The sequence below is a fragment of the Sarcophilus harrisii genome, chromosome 6 (assembly GCF_902635505.1).
Source record: "Sarcophilus harrisii chromosome 6, mSarHar1.11, whole genome shotgun sequence".
NCBI classification, from domain to species: domain Eukaryota; kingdom Metazoa; phylum Chordata; class Mammalia; order Dasyuromorphia; family Dasyuridae; genus Sarcophilus; species Sarcophilus harrisii.
Genome location: NC_045431.1, coordinates 181928426 through 181942789, shown reverse-complemented (window position 1 = coordinate 181942789; position 14364 = coordinate 181928426). Strand labels below are relative to the sequence as shown.

Here is a 14364-nt window from a genome sequence, read left to right as displayed (position 1 = left end):
AGGTTATACAGTCACAGCTAGTGAAGCATCAGAAAGAAAAATTCTCACCACCGAAGTCTTTGGCATAATCAAATAATTCAATGTGGATGTGGACATGATTTTATGAGTAAAGATGATGTTATGGAAGATGAATTAGTATTTACTTTTCTGCTGCACCCTCAAAGACTATGGGACCCATCCATTTAACTTGCAGTTGAAATTTATCTATTGTCTCTCTACTAAGAATGGGAGAACTTGACCTGTTTTGCTTTTTTTTTGCATGTATCCCTGACATTTTAAGCAATACTCTATACATAAGAAGTACTTAAAAATTTTATTTTTCTTTCTTTAATTCATCTGTTTTATAAGTATATGTTGACTCTACGAATAGACTGTAAGCTCCTTGAGGACAGGAACAATACCATTTTCCCCTTTGCTATCCACAATGTTTAGTAAAGAGTTTGGCAATAAGAGGTATTTATTACATGGTTTTTGATTGTATAAGCCACTTCAGTGTATTTGTGTGCAAGAAAGATAAAGAAATGCCTGAGAACTTACAAGAAATATAAATGCCTGAGAGTCTAAGATTCTGGAGGCGAGAAAATTAGGTAAAACTTTCTGGAGGAGTGGTAATAGAGCTATGTCTAAAAGGAAGGATAGGCTTTAAAATGGCAGAATGTGTAAGAAAGCATTAGGAATTTCATGAGAAAATTACATTCTTTCCCCTATACACTGGGTCATAAAATACACAGAGCAAATATTAACATTTCCAGTTCAGTTGAAGATGTCAAGATCTACTGGGAGCATGGTAGACTAACAAACATTACAGGAGAGGTGCCAGATCTATTCTTTCCCTGTATTTAAGAATCTATAAGTATCTGATTGTAGGAAACAAGCCATTTCTTCATCCTCATTAATTTGGGATATCTATCTGTAGCTTCAGCTTATTTACAGTTTCAATCAATGGTCAGAGAGATTTGGAGGAAAAAATTCTCTTGCTGTCTCAATTCTCAATAATACGAAGGGAAAACAGGTAGCCCTCAACTTCTCTCTCATCTCTTCCCTTGAGGTCCTGGGAGGAGATAGGGTAGTATGATTAAATATTAATGTGCTCTAAGTTCTCAATAAACATGCCTAGAGAAGAAAAGAAGGAAAATATGGGAACTTCTGACTAAGAAAAACACTGTTGATGGTGGATGTGGAGACACTAGAGACTGGGAAAATCAGAGGAACCATGGAAGCTTCTCATGTGAGCTGTACCATTCACATGTTCTAATTTCAAACTGATCTCTGAATCTCTTTTTTGTTAGATACAAATAAAATGCTCAGGTTTTGGGATGAGGTCTGCTAGTATCATGGCTAAATATTTATGGATTGTGTTTGAGTACTCATAAGGATGATCTAGTACAACTTAGCTAGTAGGACAAACACTGGAATCAGTCAACATAACTGAAGCAAATCTATTCTGAATCCCCCATGGAAAACCATTTTCTATTCCACATCTGTTCATTGTATCCACAAACAGACCATAAAAGAACTGCCAAATTCTTTGCTATAGTGTAAGTGAATTTTATTAACAATATTCTCTACTCTAGTATCCCTGTCAAAAAAGGGAATGCGGTTATGGGATTAATAAGGCATTATTTTACTCTTGACAAAACTTTTTGGCACTTTGAAATAATTTTCCTTTTCTAGATTTTCACTAATCATCCATTAAATAATCCATTTCAGATTTTTTTTTCAGGAACCAAAGTTGAATTCAATGGCCTAGGATGTCCAGACTTCATTGAATGATTTCGTCTATGAAGATGACTGAAATCCATACCTCTGCCTCCTCCTCCTACTTCACAGAAGCTAAAGATGATTTTTGCCTTGTCAAATTTCTCTTAGTATAATTTATGGACTTTTCTGTGGAAAGCTCTTTGTAAATTGTAAGGTGTTATGCAAATCAAGGATCTATCATTATCATCACCTACTTCAAAGTTTTTAACTATGGATTATAACCTCATATGGGGTTATGTAATTAAACATGGGAATCATGAAAAGTTTGGCAACAGCAAAAAGTTTTTAAATGCTTTATATCCTCCAAATTGATATTCTACCAAGATTGAATTCTTTGTGAAAAAATAAACGAGCACATCCATATCATTACTATGCAAATTTGATTTCATCTTTAAAAATGATAAAATTATATGTATAACAAAGAATTGTTTTAAAATAAATTTCTTTATGATTTATTATCACTAAATGTTTGATTTGCCTATGTTGTATACATATATAACTGGGACTGTAAAAATTTTCCAGGTAAAAAGGGGTCACAAGTGGAAAAGGTTATGATCTACTTCTTGGGGTGATCAAATGAAATAATGTATAAAAGAGCGCTTTTTTTGCATATACAACAAACTACAAATCATAATGCTATAAAATTAAATGTTGTTATTAAGAAGATCTCAGTATAGATTCTCCACCACCATTTAAAACAGGATGCCTACCATTTCCCCTATTCCCAGTAGTGACAAAATCACAGAGTAGGAATCCTGGAATGGGTTTTACAGATCCTCTGTTTAAGAAAACTAAAGTTGAGAAAAGGGAGGTGACTACTTATCCAAGGCAAACAGCTTAATGAGACCAGAGTTCAATTTGCCTAATTCGTACCCTTCACATTATAATGCACAAAAGTCCAAGTGGTCAAATTTTCCATTTTGTTTTTGAGGATGAATTCCCTAGTTTGCAGGAACAAATGAGTTTTTCCTCTGAATTCAAGATAATGATAGTTGTTATCATTTCTATAGTTTTACATTTTGCAAGTATTTTATACCTATTGTGGTTTTTGATCTTCAAAACAATTCTGCAGGATTGGTAAAGTAACTACCATTTGGTGCCATGATACCAGAAGATACATATTAGATTTTGAGTCAGAAGATCTGGGTCTAAATCTCAGCTCAATTTCTTTTTGTGTAATTATCATTTGACCTTGTCAACTACTTTCCTCTGCTATTTCTTCTTTAGTAAAATGTCTTTTAGTAAAAGACAAGGTAACTTCTAAATTTATTTGCAAATTTTTTTCTCTCTCTCAATTTACTTAGCTCTTTAAATTTCAAGCTCTAAATTTATATTGCCATCCTACAGGTTGAAAAAGCAAGACCAAGAAAAAAAATATCCTCTGAGTCACAAAACTAGGCCCATTTGGGTCAGGACAAGAAGCCAGGTCTTCTGTCTCCAGACCATATACTTCTCTTACCCCATGCTGCTTCCACGTCAACTGATTCAAAATAATTTACAGTCAGTTAGCATTTATCAAGAGTCCTCTATGTGTTAAACAGAAAAGGCAAAAAATAGAAAATAATCTTTGCTCTTCAGATTCTCACTGTCAAGAGGAAATTGTATTTATCCCAGAAAGAGCTGTCAAAGAACGAAATGTCAAAGAAAGAATGGGGCTTCCTTTACTGGTACTGAGTTGCCCACCATCAGAAGTACTAAAGTTGAGCATGGTTGACTATCAGTCCTTGATATTATGGAACTGATTCCTTTATTAGTAGGAACTGTCCTATCTGACCTTTAAGCTCACTTTCAACCAAGAGATTCTTTGATTGAAATCTTACCATTGTATTTCACCATGTTGTCTCTACCCTCAGTGAAAACATCCATTATGTTAATATGGGCCCAGTGGCTGCTGCTTAATTTTAATTTTATATCCTTTGTGCTCAATTTATTTTCCATGTACATTATAACATTTCTTTTGTGCTCAATTTGACTATCCATATACCTTAGTTGGACGACACACTTCGCCAATTTTCTCCTATTTTTTATTATCTTAAGGCAAAGACATAAATCTTACAAAGATTCTCTCCTCAGTGGACTGTATAATTGCAGACAATTTTTTTTTTGTATAGACAGATTCTATTCTTAGCAAAAATTTGATTGGTAGACTCATATGGTTTCACTTTGATAATAAAAATAACAAACAATAATAATATTTTTGTAACATTTTTATTCTGGGAGGACCTTTTGATTTTTTAACAATTAAGAAATAATTATTTTTCAATGTAAGGAGGCAGATATTACTATTCTGTAGTTCTCAATGGAGAAACTGACATGGAGGTTAAATGGCAGTTCTAGGACACAAATATTAGTGAAAGATAGTCACATGTAGTTTTTAAAATCTTCAATATATGCTAAGAGAATTTGGCAATTTCTGTGATTAACTATGACTTCTTGGTGACTATAGTCCATGAAAATGAGAACTTCATTTACTTAAAGACTGGTTCATAAATCCCCATTTTTCAAGAAACATCCTACTCTGACCTTAGTGGCTATAATGGGCATTTGTTACTGTTGTTCAGTCACTTCTGAGTCTTCATGATGCTAATTTGGGATTTTCTTGTCAAAGATGAGGGGAATGGTTTGTCATTTCCTTCTCCAACTCATTTTAATGGTGAGGAAATGGAGGTAAATAGTGTTAAATGACTAGCCCGGACTCATACAGCTAGTAAGTGTCTGAGGCCATATTTGAACTTAGCTCTTCCCAACTCTAGGTCTGACAATTTATGCAATAAAGTGCCACTTATATGAGCATGCCTTCTTCTAACTTCCTATAACACTAAATCTCTACAGTTCATGGTGGGGAAATTGACTCAAAAGTTAAATTAGAAAACTACTATTTTCTTTTAGTATTTACCTCTTGTTTGACACAGAATTCTAGTCTTTTAGAACTTGAATTAAAATTATGGCCCAGATTTTGCAAAAGTGGAAACTGAAGCATTTAGAAGGGAAATGACGTGGTAATGCTGAGATCACGGTTACTTCCTCCCCATCATTTTGCAGAAATATAAAGTGATGCTAAGAGAGGAAATCACTTGTCAAGGATTATCCAGTCAGTGATGGGGCTGGTAATTGCAAAGGGAATAAGTATTTACTACTACCAGATCTATTTATTTTCCATTGAAGTCTGCAGATTTTTCATATTTATTGTATTCTACCTGATACTGTTACTTAGGAGTGGAATGATGATATAGTAGAAAGAGAGTCATTCTAAGAGTCCTAGATTCAAGTCCTACCTCTGACACATAACCAGAAGGAGAGGCTCCCATGTGGACAAATGAACGATTCATTGATAACTCAAAGCATAGATTTCTATCACATTTCATACAAGGTTAGTCTTTGTGGGCTGTAGTTTCCATATTTGAAGAGTAAGAGCATTAAAGGGCATCTTTATGAACTTATTATTCCAAGTATTTTAGAGAGTTGCAAAAACAAATCACTATGAAAGGTTTTAAGGGATCCCTTGTACAAGATATCAGGGAAAGCTCCTTGGAAGGGGTAGTAATTCAGTCAATCTTTAAAGGATGGGTAGAAATTCAATAGGTAAGGAGGTGCTATGAGAAGCAGAAGATGATCTCCAGTCCATTGGATAGGCTTTTGGAAAATAATGAACAAAAATGGTCAAGGATGAGAAAGCACAGAGGGATAAAGTTCTGAGCTGGAGGGGAGAATCCACACTAAGGAAATCTCAGAACATCTGTAGTAACAGAGTAGACGGAACGACCAAGTAATGACCAAGGGGTACTTACCAGTTTACAATTGGTGGGTTTGCCATTCATATCAGTGGCTGGTGGAGTCAGATAATCCCAGTCTCGGCCTTTATTGTAAGTTATCACCGTTGTGACTTTTCCATCAATCTTTTGGTTGGCTAGGAAGACTCCTTTCACCCCTCTGACCTGTGAAAGAAACCCGATAAGAATAAAGAAAAGGATTTTAGAATTTCCTATTCAAATGCTTGGGCTATTTCCAATCTTGCTGCCCCTCTGCCCATTGTGATTTATTGTTCAAAAGGCTCCTCTTCATTCTCTTTCAAGTCCCCAAGGCTTGAGGACAGGCAATAAAGAAACTCAATTAGATTCTGGGCTTCTTTTCCATAGTATATGCAAATCAATACTCAATAGGGCTAAAAAAAACTGCATGTACACCAATAGTCCATTTATCCATTTGTTAACACATTCAGTTGTTTCTCCATCTGCTCAATAAACATTTGCTATATACCTTGGGATGGGGAGGAGGGAATAAACATTTATATGATTCTTACAATATATTAGTCATTGTGCTAAGCACTTTAAATATATTATTTAATTTGGCATTCACAGTTATTCTGGAAGTGTCTCCTTAACCTTCCCAGTTCTTTTACCTTGCACCTTTGCTAGAGTTCTCAATTATATACCATTCTTTCTTGGATAGGGCCAATTTCCTAGCTAATCGGTGCTTATCAGACATAGATCAGAAGTGAGAGGTTAACCAGATGTGATCACATAAGATCTGGCCTGCCTTCTTAAAAAAAATAGATGATACTCTTCTACATGGGGAAATGACTCTTCTATGGGATGGAACTCCAATATCTGACAGGAATCAAGAGCTAAAAAACCCAATTTTCTATAATTTTGTTCCTTTTATTTAGGCTCCATATATACTCAATATAGTTCAGTTCTGACAATTATTGTTGCCATAGAGGAGTAGAATTCTTTATATCCACCTATTGGCACTAATGGATTGTAGATACCCACTTTCAAGTTTTAAAACCCAACTCAAAACACATCTCCTACAGGAAGCCTTCCTGATCATTCAAGATAGTGTGTCTTTCCCTTTTGACTTCACATAGCAATTTTTATTTCCTGTTTTTGAGGCCCTCATCATGTACACCACTTGTAACACTACTACCTGATATCCACCTATGTGCCACTAATTCTCATCACTTGATCAAACTTTGGATCAGGGACCATATAGATATTTTGTTTATTTTTTTGTTAGCATCATGCATAGTGAGCTACATACAATTATGATGATGATGATAATGATAGCTGCTATGTGCAAAGCAAAATGAATTTTTATATTGTGCAAAATGATTTTACAAATGTAATCTCATTTAATCTTCACAAGAAACTTGGAAGGTAAAGGTTGTTATTATCTACATTTTACAATTGTAAGAACTGTGGCACACAGATGTTAAATGACCTGCCAAGGACACATAACTAGTGTCTGAGGCTGTATTTGAAATCATGTTTTCCTGTCTCCAGGTCCAGCACTCTATCCACTGCAGCATCTGGACTTCTCCTAGTAGGTGCTTCATTATTTTTGTTGCTTCCAGAAATGATCCTCACCTGCTTCCTTTTTTAATCTGTCCTCCCAAATTAACTCTGGTAGAATATCATGACTAATAGTACCATGGCTAGTTTGCCCTAGAATATTCCACATTGTTTGCACTTTGTACTTCCCTTAAGAATAATGGTTAGAGTAAACCAGGCAGAAATGGGGATGGAATCATTCCACTTTCGAACAACTTTCATTACCCAAAGCATTGTGGAAATTTCTCAGAAAGTCTCCCAAAGGTCTAGGAATGCAGGCTGTCTGACTCCAAATTTAGTGATTTAGATATATTCCCATAAAATAGGAATTACCCTGACAGTGAATATCTCAGACAAAGAAAAACATCATTAAAATGTAGCCATCAGTTTGAAAGAAATGATCATAATTTGGAGTGTCTGACTTTGTTCCACTTGTCATCCCTGACAAATGATGAGCCATAAGTGTCAGATGGGAGCTGGGCGACCATTCCTGTTGCTTTAGCAAAGCATTTGGTTTCTGGAGGAACCCTCTGGAGAGGTGCCATCTTTGCAGCCTACTGAACCTTGAATTAGAAACCTGCTTCTATTGCCTTCAAAAGAGACATCACTGTGTTAGGAAGCAGAAGGGAACTGTCATGGTGGAAGTGGCTCCAAACTTAGTGAAGAGTGGTTGACACATTGGAATATCAGCTCTTTGTGTTTCTTTATGATACCTTTTAAAGTGTCAGTATTCCTTGCATAGAGACCTTCCTGTTCTTAGCATAATAAAACCAGGATCTGATCAGGACTAAGTGAATGTCTTCAGCAAATAATAATCATTGTGAAAATAATATCCTGAGTAAATATTGGGCCAGTTTGCCTGATTGACCATTGTCATGGTGGATTATAATCATTTTTGGTCACTTTTTCTGGAATCTTAGAGATTTGTAATTTTTTAAGGCAGTTGCAGGCTTTCAAATTTGTATTACATTTTATGGTTACAAATGACTGTACTCCCCCAGATCCCAAAGGAAAGATGTCAGTGTGTTGTGAAGATGTGCTAAGAAGGAGTAATTCAGATGGACTACTTGGCCAAGGCTAGAGCTGGAGGAGCATCATGGTACTGGGCAGGGTCTGTGATCTGACTGAATACTCTTTTTGTTTTCAAGGTAAGGGTATGAGTGGAAAAGATATTTCTATTTATATACAGTTTTTCAGGGGTATAATGTGATAATGATCTAAGGATCTAGTTGACTAGGCTGATGACCTCTAAGAGAATGACCATTGATGATCAAATGATTATCCTTCAAGGATGAGTCAGCTTTCCAATGACTTTATAGCATTTCATGAAAATCAGTGAGATGAATCCTGATGGATATACACCTCATCTACTGTCATATCTCATTCTTGCTACATCATTAGTCCACCTTCTGTTCTGATTTCACATTGTCTGGATTCTTGTTCACAAATCATCATCTGTAATATATCAAGGTCTATTTACATCCAGTATACATTTTAAAATTTTTTCTTTGAATCTCTGCTATTTGGATTCCTTTGTGATTTTGTGCTCTGGGGAGCAACTGAGTGGCACAATGGATACAGTTCTAGCATTGGAATTTGGAAGACCTGAGTTAAAATCCAGCTGTCCAAGCTACTTTTGCTTTCAATAAACATTGCCCCAAGAAGATCAAAGAAAGAAGAAAAGTTCCCATATATGCAAAAAATAAAATATTTACAGAAATACTTTTATGGTAGCAAGCACTAGAAATAAAATAGGTTATTATTGATTGGGATATGTCTGAACAAATTGAGATGTATGAATGTGGAATGAGTTATTACTGAGCCTTGAGAAATGTTGACAATGAAGGATTTGAGGAAGCCTGGATAGGATTATATGATCTGAAACAGAGTGAAGTAAAAAGAACAAGAATGGTAATTTACATAATGACCACAGTAAAATTAAGGAAAATAATACCACAATTAATAATGCTATTTAGTTGTGATTTGAGTAAATTACTATTGAAGCAGGCAATCGCTTCTCAATGGACTATAAGAATCACAGGATTGTGTATTTAGAATTGGAAGGAAATTTAGACCTCCCCCCACTCTCCAGTCCAACACCCTCATTTCACAGATAAAGAAACCCAGGCTCAGGAATATTGAGTGAATTCTCCAAAGTCCCACAAGGAGTGACAGTGTGTGGCAACACTTGCACTCAGGCCCTCTGATTCCAAAGTGCGTTTCTTTCAGTAAGGTTTACCATGTCCCACATGACCAGTGAGATGATTTGTTTTGCTTAATTTTAACTATTTATTGGGAGGAATCATTCTCTTTGGAGGTAATCATTGGGTAGTTTAGTTCAGTCATTTTTCCAACTCTTTGTGATATCATTTGGAGTTTTCTTGGCAAAGACACTGGAGCATTTGCCATTTCCTTCTCCAGCTTATTTTGCAGACAAAAAACTGAGGCAAATTGGGTTAAGTGGCTTGCCCAGGATCACACAGCTAGTAAGTATATGAAGCCAGATTTCAACTCAATAAGATGAGTCTTTCTGACTCCAGACCTGGTATTCTACCCACCGTTCCACCTAGCAGTCCTTGGGTGATTGTAGCAGTGTACAAAAAGGGAACATCAACAAAGCACTTATTTTTAAAATGAGAAATACCATATGGGACTTAAAAATCCTTGGGGGAATGGGAACAGACAAGGACATTATTTTTAGATTATGGGGGTACAATTTCTAAACCTTGTCTAAGGACCATAAATATGTCACACCAGTTGTGAATGTCCTCAACATAAACAAATTGTTATATTCATTAGTTTCTGAGGGAAAGCAGTTATGGCTGAAATATCTGAGAGATCGAACATAAATGTGTGAATGTGTTCTACAGAGAGTAAATGAGGTGATACCAACTGCTTACTGAGCCGTTTATATTACTAAGGAAATGTCATGGAACCAGAAGATTTAGAGCTGAAAAGGCTTTGAGATCTTGTCCTTTTATTTACACAGGACAAAAATGAATCCAAGGGAGAAGTGAAATGCTTGATAAATAGTAAGTAAGAAATTTGTATTTGAACCCAGGTCTTTTGACTCTTTTGAATTGTGCACAATTCACTTAACACAAGGGACTAAAATCATAACGGGTCAGTGTTGTGTTATAGATAACTTGCTTGGAATAAGTTTTTCTGCTGTTTCAAGTCTAAGGTAGACTTGATTATAAGGAATAATTTAGGATAGGGGTTCTTAACCAGGGGTTTGGGAATTTGGCATTTAAAATATATTGATTGGGCTCAGACAGTTGTGTAACCCTGGGCAAGTCTTTTAACCCCAATTGCCTCAGAAAAAAAGTAAAAAAAATATTGATAATTGTATTTCAGTAAAATTGGTTCTCTTTGTAATCTTGTATGTTTCATTTTATGCATTTGAAAAAACTTCATTTGGAGAAGAGTAGAAATGTAAGTTCCTGGAGGATAGAAACTGTCTTTTTCTTCTTATTTGTATACCACTTAGCATAGTGTATGGTACATAGTAGATGCTTGATAAATATATACTGAATTGAATTGAGAAGACTGTAAGCCTTGAGGTGACTAGGGAGTATAGTAAATAAAGTTCAGGCTCTAGAGTCAGGATTTTCAAATCTGATCTCAGACAACTAGCTATGTGACCTTGGGTAAGTCACTTTACCTTGTTTGCTTCAGTTTTGTCATATGTAAAATGATTCCGAGAAGGAAATGATAACTACTCCAGTATCTTCAATAAAAAAAAAATCTAAAAAGTGGTCATGAAGAGTCAGACATAACTGAAAAAGACTATCTATAGGTATCACCAGATTATCAAAGTTGTCCATGATACAAACATGGTTAAGAATCTTGAGGAGCAAAGTTAATATAGACCTGGGAAATGTTATTGCATAACTGGCAGTGAAGGTTAGACACAGAGAGATCATGCTGTTAAGAAACCACTTAATCAAATTAAAGATAACTCTGAGGCCCCACTTCACAACTCTCAGATTGACTAAACTGACAGGAAAAGATAATGAAAGTTGGAGGGGATGTGGGAAAACTGGGACACTGATACATTGTTGGGGAAGTTATGAACTGATCCAACTATGCTGGAGAGTAGTTTGGAACTATATACAAAAGACTATCAAACTGTGTTTACCCTTTGATTCAGCAATTCAATATTGGATATGTATCACAAAGAGATCATAAAAGAGGGAAAAGAACATCCATGTGCAAAAATGTTTGTAATAGTCCTTTTTGTAACGGAAAGGAATTGGAAATGAAATGTATGCCCCTCAGTTGGAAAATATGAATGTAATAGAATATTATTGTTCTATAAGACATGATTAGCAGGCTGAATTCAGAAAAGCCTGGAAAGTCTTAGACGAACTGATGCTAAGTGAAATGAGCAGAGCCAAGAGAACATTATACAAAGTATAACAAGAAGATTATGTGATGATCAATTGTGGTGGACTTGTCTCTTTTCAACAATGAGATCATTCAAGTCAATTCCAATTGATGTGATGGAAAGTACCATCCACATTCAAAGAAAGAACTATGGAGACTGAATGTAGATCAAAACATCATATTTTCACCTTTTTTGTTTGTTTTTTTCTTGTGTTTTTTCCCTTTTGATCTGTTTTTGTTTGTTCCTCACAACCAATATGGAAATGTGTTTAGAAGAACTGCACATATTTAATCTATATCACACTCCTTGCTATCTAGGGGGAGGGGGAGAGGAAAGGAGAGGGAGAAAAATATGGAACACTGAATTTTGTGCAGGTGGATGTTTAGAACTATCTTTGCATGTTTTTGGGTAAAATATCATTAAAACATTAAAAAAAATTTTCTAACAAGCTCAGGAACAGAACAGCCTTTCAGGCAGGTCTGATTTTCAGGTACAATCCAGATCTGTTTCCATGTCAGTTAATCCTGCACATCTGGGCTGGGGAGGAAGGCCCACACAAACATGCTATTCCAAAGAAATTAACAAAGGATTAGGTTTCTCATCCCATATCATGAGAACCTTAATCTATAATCACACAAATGCAACCTTTTATATTGGTGCCATAGAAAAGTATAATATTTTCCCCATAATGAAAGTACATTGATAACCATCAAAACGAAATAAATTTAATTCATGACCCCATTAGGACCTTACAGTCTTTTGTCTGGGTTAGTAGTAGCCTTCTCCCTGTTGTTTCCCTGGCTCCATGTCTCTCCTCTTTAGTGTATACTTTACAGAAGAGCCAAAATGACCTTTTAAATGCACAGTTTTGGCCATGTCATTCTCTTTCTGAAAATGCTTTGGTGACTGTGGTTCTTCAGATAAAATATAAATTCCTTATGCTGGTATTCAAGGCCTTTTATAATCTTATTACAACTTATCTTTCCTTTTTCACCTCTATTCTTTCTACATTGTAGTCAAATTGGAATATTAGTTATTCTCCAGCCTTATCACTTTCTCAAGGCTGTGCATTTGTTCAGACTATCACTCAATTCACAGAATGCCTTTCTTCTTTATATCTGGCTATTCATCTTTTTTTTTCATTCAGGGATCAGGTTCCACTTTCTCCTGAAGCCTTCCTTGTTCAGATTAGTAGAAAATGCTATCTCCTGCTTCATATTTCTCAAGGATACTTTGCCTAGACTTCTCTTTTTCCCTATCCTTTTCTAATTGGTACACATTCTAAATACCTTTAATATATTGGAAGGTCCTTGAGGGCATAAACTGTGTCATTTTTCATCTTTTCTGTTTAATGTAATAAACACAATATCATGAAATATTAATCTAGCACTTGAAGGAACCTTATAGCCATCTTTATATGTGATAAAATGGAAATCCATAGAGATTGTGATTAGCCCAAGATGACACTGGTTCTAGAAAGAAAACATAGACATTAACAATTGTATGGTAGTACCTCTAGGATATCGATCAGAACATTCTCTTCTGGTTGCTTTGTGCTCCTTACGTTCTCAAGCACAATTGAATAATATACACCCTGTGGGTCTGATTGGTAAAGGTTGTACGTGTCTGTTTGGTACCATTCTTGGACAGCCACAAATACTTCATTTTCATCAGTGCTGATAATCTGCAAGTCCTGCCAGAAAAGAAATGGAAATCAAATTGATATATTTCAGATGCATGCTTTTATTTATTTATTAAGGATTTTTAACTCACCTACTTCCAAAAAAGCTTGCAAATGGCCTGTAAAATCCAACACAATATTAAACAGGACAATATAAACAGAACAAATCTAATTAAAAGGAGCAGGGAAGTAGATGTTACCAGGCACCTGGGTTGAGTTAGCTACTACAGCTGAGCATGGAATTTAGCCCAGAGCTTTCTGGCAGCTGAGGCAAAAAAGGAAACACATTGAATTAGGTAGTTCTTATTGTCTGATTAAAGAAAGGAAATGCATTCATCTAGAGAGACAATTCTGTTTTCATTATTCAACATTCAGAAAATATTTTACAAGTGCCTAAAATGTGTAACCACTGGGTTTCATCCTTGGGATAGATGCAGGAACAATAAAATACATTTCCTACCCTCAAATTGCTTACCATTTTGAACTAGGGGGGGGGGAAGGTAGCATCAGAATCTAAAAGATGTACATTCAAGTTTTACTTCTGAAGACTACTCTGTATCCCTGAGTAAGTCATTTAACCTCAGTGCTTAGGCAATTCTGTCTGTAAATCACAGTGCAAATTCTAATCTGCATTAGTAGTGAAAGATTTTTTCTCCTAGGAAAATCTCATACCAGTGAAGTTACAAGTTTGGTTTAAAAAATCCATATGCACAGATAAGGAGGATGTCGTTTAGAATTTGCTGTGTTCAAAGAGCTAGAAGGTCAGATTCTTTTGGCACTGGGGATTCAATGCATTAAGAGCCAGAAGGGACTTTGGAGAGTCCCTATATAGGGAGGCCTATTATTGAAAGTTATGCTGATTCAGTGAGTTATTCTTCTCAGTTCTGCCTGCAAATAAGAATTGGAGGAAGCTCTGATGGGGTAGGTACCTATGATGTTTATACCTGTTATACATCATGCATAAGCAATTTGGGAGAAATGAGATATAATGCTCTGCCCCCTTTTAATCTCTTGGAAATATCTGGATTGTCTTTTTTTCATTATGGAAATTAGCAATAAAAACTGGCTAAATTTTGATGAAAATCTTACTGATCTCCAGTGATCATCCCAATAATTCACTGCTATCTTGATGTATTTTAATAAACTCTTTTAGTTTTCTTTGTCTTGAATTTTGCTTCATTAATCAGGGTGAAAACCTGAAC

The 14364-nt window shown here is 35.5% G+C and overlaps 1 protein-coding gene across 3 annotated transcripts in view; it reads right to left on the bottom strand.

The window, feature by feature from the left end:
* The window catches only part of SORCS2 (sortilin related VPS10 domain containing receptor 2), a 1208352-nt gene that overhangs the window by 145374 nt on the left and 1048614 nt on the right, over positions 1 to 14364 (bottom strand). For all 3 annotated transcript variants that reach the window (XM_031943246.1, XM_031943247.1, XM_031943248.1), the window contains exons 9-10: positions 12995 to 13174; positions 5550 to 5696 (exon numbers count right to left, since the gene is read on the bottom strand). In XM_031943246.1, the coding sequence (XP_031799106.1) occupies positions 5550 to 5696; positions 12995 to 13174 (327 nt within the window). The remainder of the gene's footprint in view (positions 1 to 5549; positions 5697 to 12994; positions 13175 to 14364) is intronic.